The 15,549-nt window shown below is 37.1% G+C and overlaps 1 protein-coding gene across 1 annotated transcript in view; it reads left to right on the forward strand.

Annotated features, from left to right (window-relative positions):
- The window catches only part of LOC108974964, a 316,781-nt gene that overhangs the window by 240,754 nt on the left and 60,478 nt on the right, over positions 1-15,549 (forward strand). The window contains exon 6 of the mRNA XM_018943101.1: positions 10,292-10,461. Within this exon, the coding sequence (XP_018798646.1) occupies positions 10,292-10,461 (170 nt within the window). The remainder of the gene's footprint in view (positions 1-10,291; positions 10,462-15,549) is intronic.

The raw sequence follows: 15,549 nt of genomic DNA on the forward strand, positions 1-15,549 counted from the left end.
CTTGGCCTTACTAAAATGTAATTTCCAGTTAAATTACAAATAATACTTAGCCTTGGAAGTGTATCCTGCAAGAGGCTACATCGCCGCATAACTTTCGCTTGCAAATTTAGGTCGTCGGATTGGAGTGTTTGTGGTGAAATTGCTGAGAAACCTCTAGCCACTGCTATTTAAATAGTTAGTGAAGCATTTGCTAATTAAATTAAACAGCTTTATGCAGTGCCGCAAGGAAGCCCATGCAAATGTTCTGTTTGATATTTTATTATATTATAGCCAGTGGTTGTGGTAGGATTGCTACAATTTACTGATGGGTTCTGCAATTGTGTGCTGGAGCGCTTGCATACATTTTTCTTATAATACAAATACTATATAACCAAATATTAGAGACAACTTTTCTTTATGGAAATTCATGCCGTCTTTGCATGTATGGCAGGGCAAAAAAAATCATATCCTAACATCGCTATGACGTAAAATCATTTAAGCACTTAACATTTATACAACCTATGCAAGTACCCTTGGAGTGAAATAAAATTGTATTATTCTTTGACAAAGTTATTCATGCTTGTAATATGCGCTCTGTATTACGGAAAAGTTCAAGTTTTGAGCACAAAGTGAATTAGACGAATTTATAAGGTATATAGAGAAAAGTCTTAGCACTCACATACAACAGAGATGTTCCGGCAAATATTTGTGGATTTTTTAAGAAACTATGGAAAGCCGCATTTTGTCAAAAGTCACAACGTTGACTAGTCAATCGATCATAATCGATGAGCTGTACGAAATACACGATGACATTGACATAGTTCCGCATGTCATCCGAATGTACGAAAACACTTCAGCCATGAAATTATTTGTCGCAGTACCCACCGGGGGAAGCAGAAGAAGAGGAAAACCTCAACTCCATTGGAAAGACATGTAGAAGACCTGGTTACACTTGAAATCTCCAATTGGTGCCAAACAGCGAAGAAGGAAGAACGACTGGAGCGCTTTGTACACTCGGCTATAACCATGTAAAGTGTGTCTACACCAGTGAAGTAGAAGAAAAGGCTGCCGAACCGGCTTTAATAGAGTTGTGGCGAGAAAAGAACTATTTCATAAATCTCCAAAGGCAGCAAGAACAATCTAGATTAATTAAAAGATTAAATGTACTTTAATCACTTCAAACTTTTGATGCAAACCCGCTATTCGTCTTAGCAGATTACAAGGAAATATCACCTCGTTATGATAAAAGCGATCTTATAATACTATCGATCGTTTTGCAGAATATGGAGTGTCTTCTAGTCATTTTCCCCATGAAAAACCATGTTCAGATCGTTATCCAATTCGCTTAGTTAGTGATAGATAAGAAAATAAAATCAACGCAAACAAAAACTAGTTCTGTAGCTTCGGAACAAGCGCTTTGTAGAAAGAAATGAAAACCATAAAGATCATTAAACAGTGACTTTATCTAAATATAAAGCGAGGTTTATAAAAGTTATGCTGTAGATGAACGGTAACATTAAATTTGTTCCAAGAGCAAATGAGATATTACCAGATGACTGTTTTAATCTCTGAAAAGAGAAATGTTTAGAAGAAGACTACATTGACAAGCATTATTGATCACTTGGAGTTACGTACGACCAAATATGTATCTAAATATGTTTATATATATGCAAGGGTAAGCGAAGTCTTACTTAATGCATTCAAACAGTTTAGTATCTATATATACACAGATCTGTGCAAATGCATTAAGTAAGACTTCGTTTATGCTTGCATGTTGCAACACATTAAAATGCAGTTCTGCGGCTGCCACTGCCACGTGCGGCGTTAATTTCATTTTCTTGCCAGTGCTTACGTAAACACTAACACACACTCTGACAGACAAAATGCTTATGGCCATATATTCACAGGGCTGCCTTATGATTGTTAACCTGCCATAGTAAATGTTGCAAATGTTATTATTGCATGCAATTAATTAAACTTTGAACTTTGAGCAAGGACTTGCAAGCCACTGTATACATGTATGTGCGTGCAGAAGCACACATATAGGCCCCTTATGTAAACAGTTAAAGTGCTTTAAAAGAACCCACATTTAAAATGTTATGCAGGCGAACGTAGTCGCACTTTGCACTCATACCGAAAGTAGGCAAACGCATTTGCATAATGTGTAACATTACATGTTGAATCTGCAATATGTTGTATGTTTCTAGTAGAATTTATGGTTGTGCGATTACCTCAATTAACTCACTCTCTATCTCTCTCTAATTTTTTATCTATATTTATGTATAAATGTATGTATTGGCGCTTACATAACCGCTAGCGGTGTTGGCCGTACTTCCCTTTCTGTTTATGGTGTGCGCCTTGCTGTTGTGAGACAAATGGACCAAAATGGATGCTCAGAACTGGCACCGAAGAACAACTTGCGCTGATAAACGAAGTTTTATGTTAGAAATACATGCTGTAGGCTTCATAGAGCTTTTTCTGCAACAACTGCGGTTCGAAGAAAAAACTTCTTGTACTCGTACCTGGCTAAAATCGGTTTGAAACCCACCACATGGTATCACATTTAATCCATTTGGCTGAAGCTATTTTAGTTTTTGATACACAACAATCCTCTTTTACCCCGTCTAATATTTACGATTTTTGAAGGTGTGCAAAGTAGGTGGGTGGTACGCTGGAGACAACCTCCTTTTTAGTAAATTTTTTAAACGAAAAGAGGTGATAGATAGAGAAAACTGTAGAATGTGATGGCTGAATCAGCAGTTCATAACTTAATTCGACCAACTTGGCAGAGACAATGGCGAAAATATGTTGTCATGGTGGAACAACACTTTTTTTACGCCAATCGGCGTAATCAGCATAGCTTGTAACCATTTTAGTACAATCTCAGAAAATGGTGCTGCGTATAAACCACATGGTCTACTGATATGCCCGCTGTGTCATATATTTGGTACACCCTCAATAGGTGGTCCGCGAATACGAGATGTTGAATTTTTTCACACTTTTTTCCGTGTTAACCGAGTTGAACAACGTACGACCATGTTCAAGCTCGTTAAATAAATTGTCGACAGTACCCATCGAAGAAGGAAAGTCACAACACCCAGGGTGCATGAACGATGACGACATTTGATCAGTCGGCATCACAAGTTTTTGGGAGAAAAGTTTTACGGAAGATTTATGGTTCTTTACGCATAGGCAACGGTGAATACCGTAGTCAGTGGAACAATGAGTTGTACAAGATATCCGATGACATTGAGATAGTTCAGCAAATTACGAGACAGCCCGCGTAACCTCTGTCTAGCTTATGTCGTCCGAATTGACGAAAAAACTGCAGCTCTGAGAGTATTAGACGCAGTTCACACAGAGATAGCACAGGAAGAGGAAGATCTCCACTCCGTTGGAAGGACAGACGTTGTGTAAAAGGACCTGACTACATTGGAATTTCCAATTGGTAACAATCTGCAAAAAGGAAGAACGACTGGCGCGCTGTTGGAAACTCGGCTATAACTGTGTAAGCGTTGTTTGCGCCAAAAAGAAAAAGAAAAAGTCAATTGGATAGCACTCACAAAACAGGTGGTTCAAGAGGACAATATTCGACTAAGTCTGCATTTATCGAAGTCGATAAGCTAAGCCAAAGCAGCACTGAACTAAATATTTCATGTTCTGTGGTAATTGAATGCAATACGGCACGAAAGGAGAATGCATTATACGATATTGTGTCCACATATGTGTGCTTCATAAAGCTTTGTATATAAACCGTAAAAAGGTTTTGATATACATATATTGCTATATAGTAACATAGTAAAGTACTGAATAATACAGAATCTCTATCAGAATATGGTCGATACGATCTTTCACAAAGAAGTTGAGTAACTAGTTGCATCAATGTTCTTATGGCAGAATCTAAAGCCAAAAACAACATTTCCGTTTCATTCCAATTTATGTCAATAGGGACTCAATTATACGTTACTGACATATATTCCTGTTATAATTAATTAATGGGCTTCTTTGTGACAAAAATATCAAAGGTAAACTGAAGTCTGAGAACGCGTTATCACTCAAAAAGTTGTATGCATGAGGTTATGTTCCTTGTAGTCATGACAAGACTGCAATATTTGGCGCATTAATTTAGTCAGAATCACTGTTAACGAAAACCCCGCAAGTTCTCGCTATTCAAATCAAATATTGATTTCCAAACTAATATGAATCTGCTTGCTTCACGGTATGCGTCTGCAGTTTCCGCCGACAAAAAACAAAATATTATTCAAAAATTAGGGAATCTTTACTCTAAAGGGCCTAATGCTACCACAAAAATTTTCAATTATATTACATTCTAAATATATATTTTTCGTTTTAATTAAAAAAATAACACTTTATTATTTGTTTCATTCCTATTTTACGACATTTCTATTAACCTAAAAATTGAAATATTCATAAATCTGTTTTAAGGCGTGCAGCGCTTTTACTATCGACACGGAAGCGGCTGCGTTTAATAAAAATTTCAATATAATAACCACAAATGGCATGTTGGCAATACAAAAAACACAGCGGCAGTGATAATGGAAAATGAAAAGTTGCGTGTAACGATAGAGCTGAGAGAGCAACGGCGATAAACAGAATACATTGAAAGCGAAGAAAATAAAAATTGCGAAATTGTAAAATCAGATAGCAATATCAGCTGGCAATGCAATGTGTTGCAATCGCATGCGTGAATGAGCGCATTTATGCGTATCAATGTGGTGGTAAATAACAATCGTGCGCACGTGAATTGCCAACACAGGCGCACAATAGCGACGTTAGTAATGGAATGCGTACTTTTATTCCCAGCAGTTTAGAAACTATAAATGCGTCGGTTATTATCTGCGTTTAATAAAAATTTACACTTTAATAATGGCACAAATGTTGCACGCGTGTGGCATAGTTGCGCCATGTCAACACGCTGTAAATATTAAATATTTTTATTATAGCTTGCAAGTAGATATCTGCGTATTTATTTGCATTGGTTAAAATATTGAAATGAAATGTTATAATTTTGCATTCCAGCCTCATTATACACATATCACATATTTTAATAATAGTAGTATAACAGTAATGTAAATTATTCCTTTATGTATTTTCAACAAAGTTATAGAAAATTTAATTTTCATAATAGCAAAGAAAAAAAAGGAGAAAACAATTTATTAAATAATCAATGAGCGTTTAGCTTATTCTCAATGAGATACTTCCGTATATGTGCTGTAAAAACAAAATAAATTAAATTTCATTATCGCTGGAGACTGCTATACATATTTTAGCGAAAACGCAATTGAACGTACCTATTTAGAATTATTTTCATACTAAGAGATATTAAATTTATTGCAAAATAAGTATAATCAATTCGGAGTTGGAGTCGGCCTCATAAAGACCTAGGCTCGTCGCGAGATATCCACTCAATCAGAAAACAGCAAATCACTTTATAAACACTTCCAAACATTATCTTGAATTGTATGCAACCGGGACATTTTGCTAATGTTAAGTTAGGTTAAGTTAGATGGCTCAGCTAAAAGGATCGTACTATATGTAGTCCTCTGCAAAGCTTAGGAAAGAAAAACTGCTGTATTCGAACTTATAAATTAGCAAAACGCTTAGAGGCACAGACGTTTAATTTTCATGCCCGCCAGTTCGGTGGGATGTCTAAAGGTATGCGTTCCCAAATGTTTGAGCCTTGACCTCCCAAACGCAGCACAGTCAAGAAGAAAGAGTTGATGTGTTTCCACCTTGCCTTCATCCATAATGAGGAAGCCATCCAGTAAAATTCCTAGCCTTACAGAACAGTTACAAACTCTCCCAACTAGGAAGATGCTAGCCTTAGTGAGGGCAAAGAGATCACTAGATCTTGCTCCAAAAGGATTTTGCGACAGCTTATATACTTATGGTAGATTAGTGCTGGCCAAGCTCTTGCGTAGCTCTACTATCAAGTAGTCAAACAAAAGAGAACACGGGACCACCGATCCGCTCATATTCTACTGATAGGTATCAATGCTTCCGTTTACTTATCTCATCCGTTTATGCCAATTCTCGATGACTGCAGTATTAAGGCTGAAAGTTGCCTTCGAGCTCCTCGAGCATTGCTGGTTGGTTGGCGTAAACTTTTAACTTAACCTACTCCTAGAGAAAATAGTTTGGAGGCGTTAATCGCTTAAAATGGAGATCGTTTGTATCGAGTTCCGGCAAATGTGGTTTATCATAGTGTTATAACGGTCGCTATTGATAGTAATAGCATTTTTTGCCTCACTTCGAAAGAAATAAGGCCCGATGATGCCGCTAATCAACAAAGGGTAAAGTTTTGGAAATGCTATTGTGTTTCTTCAATCACACTAGGATTTGACTCATCCTAACAGCAACAATTTAGTTTTTCAACTAAGCCATTAAGCCAGCAATGAGCTTCATCTTAGAAAATGATTATTCAATGAAAATCGCCGTAAGCATCTATCATTTTCAGTGGAAAATGGTAAAGATGCTGCTTATTTAATGGTCTGTTGACATACGTACTTGTGCCAACACAAACTTGTATGGATTAAGAGCCAATGAAATCATAAAATTGGCCTTGTTGTCATGGGAGAGATACTCAACTTCGCAAAACGACGTTGAATCGTCTGATTCTCTTTTTTAACGGGAACTTGACACACTATCACATGGACTATAATCATTTTCGAATTTTGCAATTATTATTCTTTGAGTAGCGAGCTCAGAAAGATGATTTAACAGTAGCCTCCTTAAAACGTCAATTTCCGTAATAAACAATTTCAAAACGTTGTACCAAGAGGAAACGTGACATGATGAAATCCAAACCGTACAAAACACAATGTCAAAATTTAACACAAATTCATAAAACGCATAGCTGTCATGGGCTGTCAAATCACGTCACCTCTATTGGAACACGATATATGTGTGATTCGTCAGAATGGTTTTGACGACTTGAGTGGTTTGTCTGTCTGATTATCTGCATGTACGCAAACTAATCTAAAACACACTTTCTTTATTTCCCATGAGGCTGCTCATTCGTCGTAACTGCCGATAAGGTACCTCTATATGTTGTGCTATATCTACCATACCAACTGATCGATCAAAGCCAACTCTTTGTATGAAAAACTCTTGAATTTGGTGAGTTATCTTCGCGAAATTTGCATGAAGTTCTTTTCCAATGCAGCGCAATAATTGCCGAATATTTCGTTCATATCAGACTACTTGGCATATAACTGCCATATAAACTGCTCGATCAAAGCTAAGACTTTATATGGAAATTTTTTCCTTGTAAGAATTTATCTTCACGCAGTTTTGCAAACATTATTGTACCAATCAATGCTACAATTCCCGAACATATTGTGCAGAGCGGTTCGTTATAGCATATGAATAAATGCACCTAAGAAGGTTTGTTTAGCAACAATTTTAACTTCAAATATTGTTAAAACTCTCTTAGTTTTATGGAAACACTACAATCTTGATTTGTGTAGTGAATTATTACAGAAAACTTCATTTTAATTATATTTCTAACCAAACAAAACTCACCATAAATTTATCGCTCAATATTGACACGACATCAGTTAGCCGTGGGAAATGTTTACAACCAGCTGCTCAGCTTCCGCTGACAACAAAAAACAAAAACAATTGTGAAGCGTTCATTTTATATCCCTTAGCGCTTGCTGCGTTGTGTGAAATTTAATTCATTTTATATATTTGTTATTTACAACTTAGCACACGCGGACGATAATTACAAAAACATAAACATACGCACTCAGGCATACTAATACATGTTAAAGCTTTTAAATCACTTTTTTGCTGGAGTCACTGGTAATCGCAATCCACAATGTTGCATTTATGTAATTGTGGCATGCCACAAGTCCATTTAACGCTTGCTTACAAAGCACTTTGTTGTTGCTATTGTTAATTTTATTTCATTGTGTATTTGCCATTCGCCTGTTGGTTGTTCAGTTGTTGTTTGTTTTGCGCCGGCGAACCCATCTACACTTTTTTCTGTTACTTGTAGCATGCAACGTGCTTGGCATACCGGCCCCAACTATATAATGTGTATGTGTGCATTCATGTAATATCTAACTAAGCCGCTGGCTTCGGATCAGCCCTTTGTCGGCACATCGTTTTGTCCCATTTGCTGTTGTCATTAGTTTTTATTAGTGAAACGTTGTTGTCCGAACACACTTGTGTCATTTGCGTGCCTGGCATTGTCCTCTATACTGTGGTATACACATGCCTCCCTACACAAACACACACACCAACACCTTTGTGAAAATATTGTATTATTTGTTGGTGTTGTTTTTGTTGTTGAATCCTTTGTTTGACACCGCTCGTGTTGACAACACTTAGTCATTATACAATAACTGACATTAGCACTTTATAATTCATAATTGCTAAAGTTTGCAAATAACGTGACAACACGCGCAACGCACGCACGCACACACACACACACCCAAGCGATTGTTTACAAACACATAGAGACCACCATTGTTTAAACAAATGTGCTTGTAAAGGCATAATCTCTTTAATGCGTTGCCCCCTGTGGTCGTAAAATTATGCAAAATGCTAAGTCATTTCTGCATTTGCCGCTCACGAATGGGTGATTTGGTTTCGAAAGTTATGGGCGTTGGTGACGGAATAAAAATTATTATAATCATCAGCAGGAGAAATGGGAAAGAGGTTGTGAAAAATAACTTGCATGTATTTGTTCGATTATTGCTCTGTATGGCAACAAGAAGCCGCAACCGCTTATTAAAGAAAATATATAAATATGTATATAACATTGAGGAAAAAAATTATGTAGACTTTTTCGCCATTGAACATTTCTCATTTTGGTTAATGCTTAATAACTTACAATTCTCAAGATAACATGTTAAAAATTATCCGAATTTCTGAAAACAGAAGTGACTCAATTGGATGATCTAAAAAAATGATTTTTTTTCATAAGCAGAATCCTGCTCATCGATTTATACCACCTCCTTGTAGATTTTAAAGCTGCTTTTAACAGCACTGAATGGAGCTGCCTTTTGGCCGTTATGTCTAAATTTGTTATCCCAGCAAAACTAATACGGCTGTGTAAACTGATGTTGAGCAATACCAAAAGCTCCGTTAGGATCAAGAAGCACTCCTCCGACTCGTTCGATACCATACGAGGTTTCAAACAAAGCGACTTCCTTTCGTGCAACTTCTATATTCTACTCCTGAAGAAAATAATTCAAGTTGCAGAGCTTAATTGAAAAGGTACATTCTCCTATAAGAGTGTACAGCAGCTGGATAAAGAAACGAATTAGCATTAACATCAACAACAACGTCAGCCTCAAAATCCAATGCTGAATAACTCACGCAAACAGGTGCTCCTTCGAACTGGATAGGCAATTGAGAAGTAAGTCTTGACATTTCTGAAGTACTCAGTATGTTTTGACATACAAGAATTAAAACGTGAACATTTTTCGGCGTTTTTTTACAACTTTTGACGTATATTAATCTCATCAACAGTGCACCGATGAACTTGATTATACTTTCTGCGATGAAGTCCTATCATGGACCAGTGTTTATCGATAGTATGGTGAATATAATTGAGACCATATATTATTTCTTATTAAATTTGTTTACTTCGGTTTTCATATAATTTGTCGATAGCGCAAAAAGAGGATAGTGCTTAATGATCGAGAAACTTTTTTTAATTCCTCTGTCTTTTTTTTTTTGAAATTGTTCTTCCAGCCGCAACCAAACTACCAAACAAACGCCGAACAATAATTTTAGAGTGGTACACAACCATTTGTTTTCAAGCTCTCTCTCACTCTTTTCCAAGATAATGCGAGTTCTCACACATCGACTGAAACAACTGAGCACTGGTATCATTGATGAGTTGATGTGATGAGAAAAAAAAAAAAAAAACCTAATAGGTCAATATTTCTCGACACTAAAAGAGATGTTTTCTAGATACCTCCAGCAGTTAGAGTTAGAACGATCGCGTCGGAAATAAACTAAGGTAAAAAGTAAAAATTTTATTAGAACATATTCTAACTTCTCAGAGCCCATGTATGACTAACCACAGGTGTTATAGTCTATTGAAAGAACATTTTTGTAATCATCCGATTTTCAACGCTGTCTTATGTATAGCTAATTATTAGTTCGGCCTAAATGTGTAAAGTAATGTTAATACGTCGGATCTTCACTCTTTTCTAGACATACTCGTACTTATTTAGCTAAATATTTATGCATATATAAAGTTTTAATATTTCCATTAATTAAATAAACGTTTATTTAACCATTATTTAACATTTCGAAATATGTTTTTCAGGTTCCCTTGAGGGCGCCTCAAAACGCTTTTTCACCGATTTTCTACAAGACATGCCAACACCCGGCACTGGCGGCCCCACATTCGATACAACCGTACCGACGAATATAACAGGACTGGTCGGCAAAACGGTGAAACTAACTTGTCGAGTGAAGAATTTAGGAAATCGAACTGTAAGTATAATTAAATATTTATACACGTACATAACAATTGTAACTTTGTACACATTAGTTGAATGTCTCTGTTTGTTTTTCATATATTATGCAAAGAAATTTTTCTATTCAGACCTCAAAAATGATGTCTAATGCAGCTTCTGTTTAATTTTTTCTTGGTTTAATTGAATTTAATGACATAATTTTATTGCACTACAGAAATTCTATCAAGCTTATTACTAGTTAAAAAAGTATCTATGATGAAGTTGTTTTCGGGAACTCTGTCGTTGAGAAATACACATCATTTAATAATGGTTCAAATTTTTTAACATAGTTATTCCTTTCTGGTCGTCTATTGACTGCAACGAAAAAACGTTGGAGTGGGTGAAGTTCTACGCCAAATTTACTTCCTTAGACACCTGAAGTCAAGTCAATGTCACAGTGAGATACTAGTACTTGACATAAACAACAGTCATCGTTCAATTAGCTTATTTTCAAAACATCCCTCCTTTTGAATAGTTATTGTTGGTGGTACAAGGGCCAAACAATAGAATTAAGACCATAAACGAAGATTGAATTGTACGAGGCGAACCCCTCAGCTGTTAACATATCAAATGTTTTAAGTCTCCGCGATATTTCGTATTAGGCTAAAGACTTCACTTTAAGCTATGAAGGGTTATGTACGGGTGGAACCAAACCTTTCATACTCTTGCAATTTGCCAGAACCAGGTAAATGCCTAAAGGTGTAAAGGGTAAATCAGAGGATCGGAGTCCAGGCACTTTTATATATACTAATGTTATCAAATTGAAAGATGAATTTTTAATTTATACTTCGCGTGTTTTTCTTCCGATCATCAACATTTACAAAACAAACTGTACTACGAACATAATCTCGGACATCTTTTCTCCATTTTAAATGGAAAAACTTGAGAGAATTGAACTTGGTCAGAATATATTACTTGTAAATATATTACAATAAAGTGGAGTAGTGAAAGCAGCTTCTCCAAATATATATACACCTAAGCACTGTTTAATAGTACTCAACAGTTAATAACTGGAGAAAATAGTTATTGCTCTGAGAAATATTTACCAACGTACAATATCCTCATCTTAAGGCACTCCCCAATAACTATAGAAAATAAATCTAAAAAGTCTGTTTCTCTGCAGGTTTCACCTTTAATATATTTTATGCATATTTAAGTTTAACTGCAGATAATAAACTGTATCCTTTACAAACTACCACAAAACATTTTATATCAATAGCGCTTTAAAATTGCTGCCGGACTCTATCTACAACTAAAAATACAAATATGTATTTGCCACCGATTTTCACTTCGCCAACTTCCGCTCCAATGTACTACATTGTTGTGGGTAGGGAAAACTTGCTTAATTACTTAATTGCCGAGCACACAAGAAACGAGACAAAAAACTATAAAGTGTGAAAGAACAACAACAACTAGAAAGTATTGCCGCCATTATAAACTATCCAGCAAATAACAACAACAAAATCAACTAGGAAGCTGGGTAAACAAAAGCACTCAACGTATGGCAGTGAGCGGGTTAGCAAGTAGCGGAATTAGGCAGTTGGGAGCGGATTACATTGCTTATTATTAAAAGTAAGTTTTTTTTGCTTACAACAAACACTAAAAGCATAGTAAAACATCGTACAGCTGGTGATTAAACAGAAAACTATCAGTGTTGGAGATTCTGCCGAAAACTTCGGCAACTCGGCGTGAGCGCGCGACCGAAGTGTTTTGCGGAACTTTGCTTTGTAACGGATATGCGGATGTACGGCAACAAAATCGGCGCCATTACGCAGCGGGAATCACTTTTGTCGCAGCCTCTAGTTTGACTGCAGTGTTGGCCTGCTTTTCGCGCCCCTGCATTGTGAAGCATAACTGCGACTAGAGTTTTGACAGCACACCCGCCCCACACCGAAGGCGTGTCGGAATGCGCCCCCAATTGTCTACACTATACTACACAGCTTTCGCACTGTTGACAGGCGAAAACACTTTGGTGAAAGTTTTAATTTCATGCGTAAATTGTTTGCGCTTTTTCCTGTTGCCGCCGCCACTGCCACCGCCGTCGCTGCTGCTACTACTGACACAAACAATGTAATAGTTAAATATGTTCTTCGTTGCTGCAGCAGAGGCCGTGTTTTTGTTGCTTTTATGCGGGATAATGCAAAGAGCGAAAAACTGTCAAAGCGTCGACGCGGCGTGCCAGCTACTTTCAGCGCACAAATATAGATTTAGGTGGTATGTGTCTGTGTTCTATATGCCAAAGTGTTGCTTTGCGTGATTTCTGCGTTTATTGTTGCAATTTGCTTAATTTTGTTGAAAATGCAGAGCAAACAAATATTTTCGGCGCGTTTTTCACTTCCTACTTTTAATTCTTTTCGCTGCTGTCATCGTTTTTGCTAAGCCGATACAGTCGGGCTTTCGGTAGCAAGTTAATTTGTTGGTTCCTCAATTTGTGTGTGCGCGTTTGTGTTGTTGTCTTTTGCATTTTGCAGCGCCATTCGAAATTAATTAACTGTAGGAATTTTTGAGTGCACAAAACCCGATTCCGACTTTTTCGCTTTTTACTCGCAAAAAAATCAACGATTTTCAAAAACGAAAAAGGCTTCCGACCGTTCTGGGTCTGGGGGTGGGGTTAAGCCACGCGCTTAACTAGTAAAGTTGTGGGACGTACACAATGTGCGAATAGGCGACTAGTGAGTGCAAAGTAGTTATTTGGGTCACCCTTATTTTGCGCCCCCTCTCACCCTGCGCTACATGTCTATGTATGTGTGTGTGTGTGTGTGTGAGCGTTGTGTGCTGGAAATGGGTTTTTTGTGCTTGTGCACGCAATTATGTGAAAGTGAATTAAAGTTGAATGAGCGCGAATAGTTGGCCAACAGGGCGTTGCATGATGGGCGGATGGGCGGATGGGCGCTTTTAACCGTTTTTGCTAGCTGTTGCCTCGTAAACTGGGTTGGCATAATTGAAAATTGTACTTTGCATTACATCCGCTATAGTAGTGTATAGAAAATGTGAAAATCCACAATTTTTTTGTTTAGCGTTTTAAAGCAGTGTTCCACTTTCTAGTGTTCTTTATGAAATTAGCTGAATTAGGTTGATTTTATTAAATTTTTTGTTTGTCTTGCTTTGAAGTTATTTCAAGTGGAATCATCAGTTGGTAAATAAGGTTGTGTTCGCGGGTTATTGAATTAAATTTTAATATTTTGGAAAATAATTATAACTGATATACCATTAATATAAAGTTTTGCTCAATTTATACTAACTACTTATAAAATATCCATATGTGAACGATTTATAATTTTCAATTCATAATAAAATTGCATGGTATTTAAACCGTTACATCGAATAATCCCTTCACCTACCCTTGTACAAGGTTACGTTGAAAACAACTGAAGTTGAACTGAAAGAAATTAGTCAGAAAACAAAAATATCATAAAATATCAAATGTCATATATCATATCATAGAGCCTCATAGAAATCAGTGCAAAATTTGTTTAACGAGGGAGGCCCAACGCTCAGTGCTGTGGTGCGGAGCTAGCTTAGTAAAAAAATATAGATAGAAGGTGTGTTAGGAGCAGCACAAGGTTCCTCTTTAGGCTTACAGCCCGTTATAGAAAAAACAGAGCTACTACTGTTGACGAACAAGCACATTGCTCTCGTAATAAGCATGCAAATGACTAAAGCGATTCTAAGGATACAAAAATCTATGCACTACTTAGGCTTAAAGATTAATCCCAGGTCAATCTTTTCGTTACAAATTCAGCACACCGCAGTAAAGGCAGCGAAAGCCACCTCCTATCTTGGCAGAATAATGGCATATAATGGAAGAATGAAAGCCGCGGCAGACGGACGACCAGACTTTTAAGAGACTTAAACTTTTGGACAAGTCACAAATTTGGAGAAATCGACTTCTGCACATGCCTATACAATGACAGAACAGAAGACGATGCTGAATATACAATCTTTAAATGTGTGCGATGGTAACGAGCAGGCACCGCCATAGCAGTTCTGGTTGGTCCAATAAATGTGGACAACTTAATTGGTGTCATCGCTGGAGAGCGAAAAAAACTAGCGGATTATTCAGAAATAAGCAGCAATTTTGCTACGTCGAAAAAATGGAGACTGGATGAAATTGTGCATTTGTTAATTCTCAATGAGAAAAATAGAAGGCCACCCTGATGTAATGCAAACAAGGTTTCAAGGTGGGCGATGGTTCCTTAGAGGAGAGCCTTTAATGACCCGCAAGTGACACATACCGTTGCTGTGACGACAGCTCTGATTGGCGAAAATCATTTGTCACCCCCTCACCCGCAAAAAAACAAAAAATAAAATAAGCTAAAGTGGTCCGATACCAGCGATTCCGATTGTCCGTTTCCACGACAGTCGGGTCTACGAAAACCGGAACGGACCCGGATTTTTATCCGGCCAAGGACTGTCAACTCGGCAGAATTTCTGCCGTTACAACAACAACAACAACATTCCAAGAAACAAGCAGCTTATTGAGTGAATGTAACGTACTAAGGACAACAACCTTCCACGACCCTAAGATATTGAGTATGAAAATATTACTGCTTGAATGTATATCCAAAAAGCGGCATGTTTTCCGAGTATAATGTATGCAGGTACAAAAAATAAATAAGAACGGTTCAGTATTTGCTATAATACCCATATATCCACAAAAATAAAAGGATTTTCAAACATCCTAAGCCTATCTCATATATATTATACATATCAGCTAATATTAGGTTGTCTAAAAAGTCTTGCGGTATTTTCGCTAGTTGGCACTGAGAGCGCGTAGTTCTAGTTTTATACGCCGCATCGGGTCATGCTATACCTTTTTGGAAAGCTCATTTCACGCACTAACACCTGTTTGATTGGTTGACGTTTCTTTTAAGTCATTCATGAGTTATAGCGTCGCAAACATGGAGCAGAATAAAAAGAAAATACGGCATATTTTACAGTACTACTACGATAAAGGCAAAAATGCATCTCAAGCCGCCAATAAAATTTGTGCAGTTTATGGACCCGATACAGTTTCCATTTCCACCGCACAATGACGGTTTCAACGTTTTCGTTCTGGTGTAGA

Source organism: Bactrocera latifrons, unplaced genomic scaffold, assembly GCF_001853355.1.
Source record: "Bactrocera latifrons isolate USDA-ARS-PBARC rearing strain unplaced genomic scaffold, ASM185335v1 scaffold_6, whole genome shotgun sequence".
NCBI lineage: Eukaryota > Metazoa > Arthropoda > Insecta > Diptera > Tephritidae > Bactrocera > Bactrocera latifrons.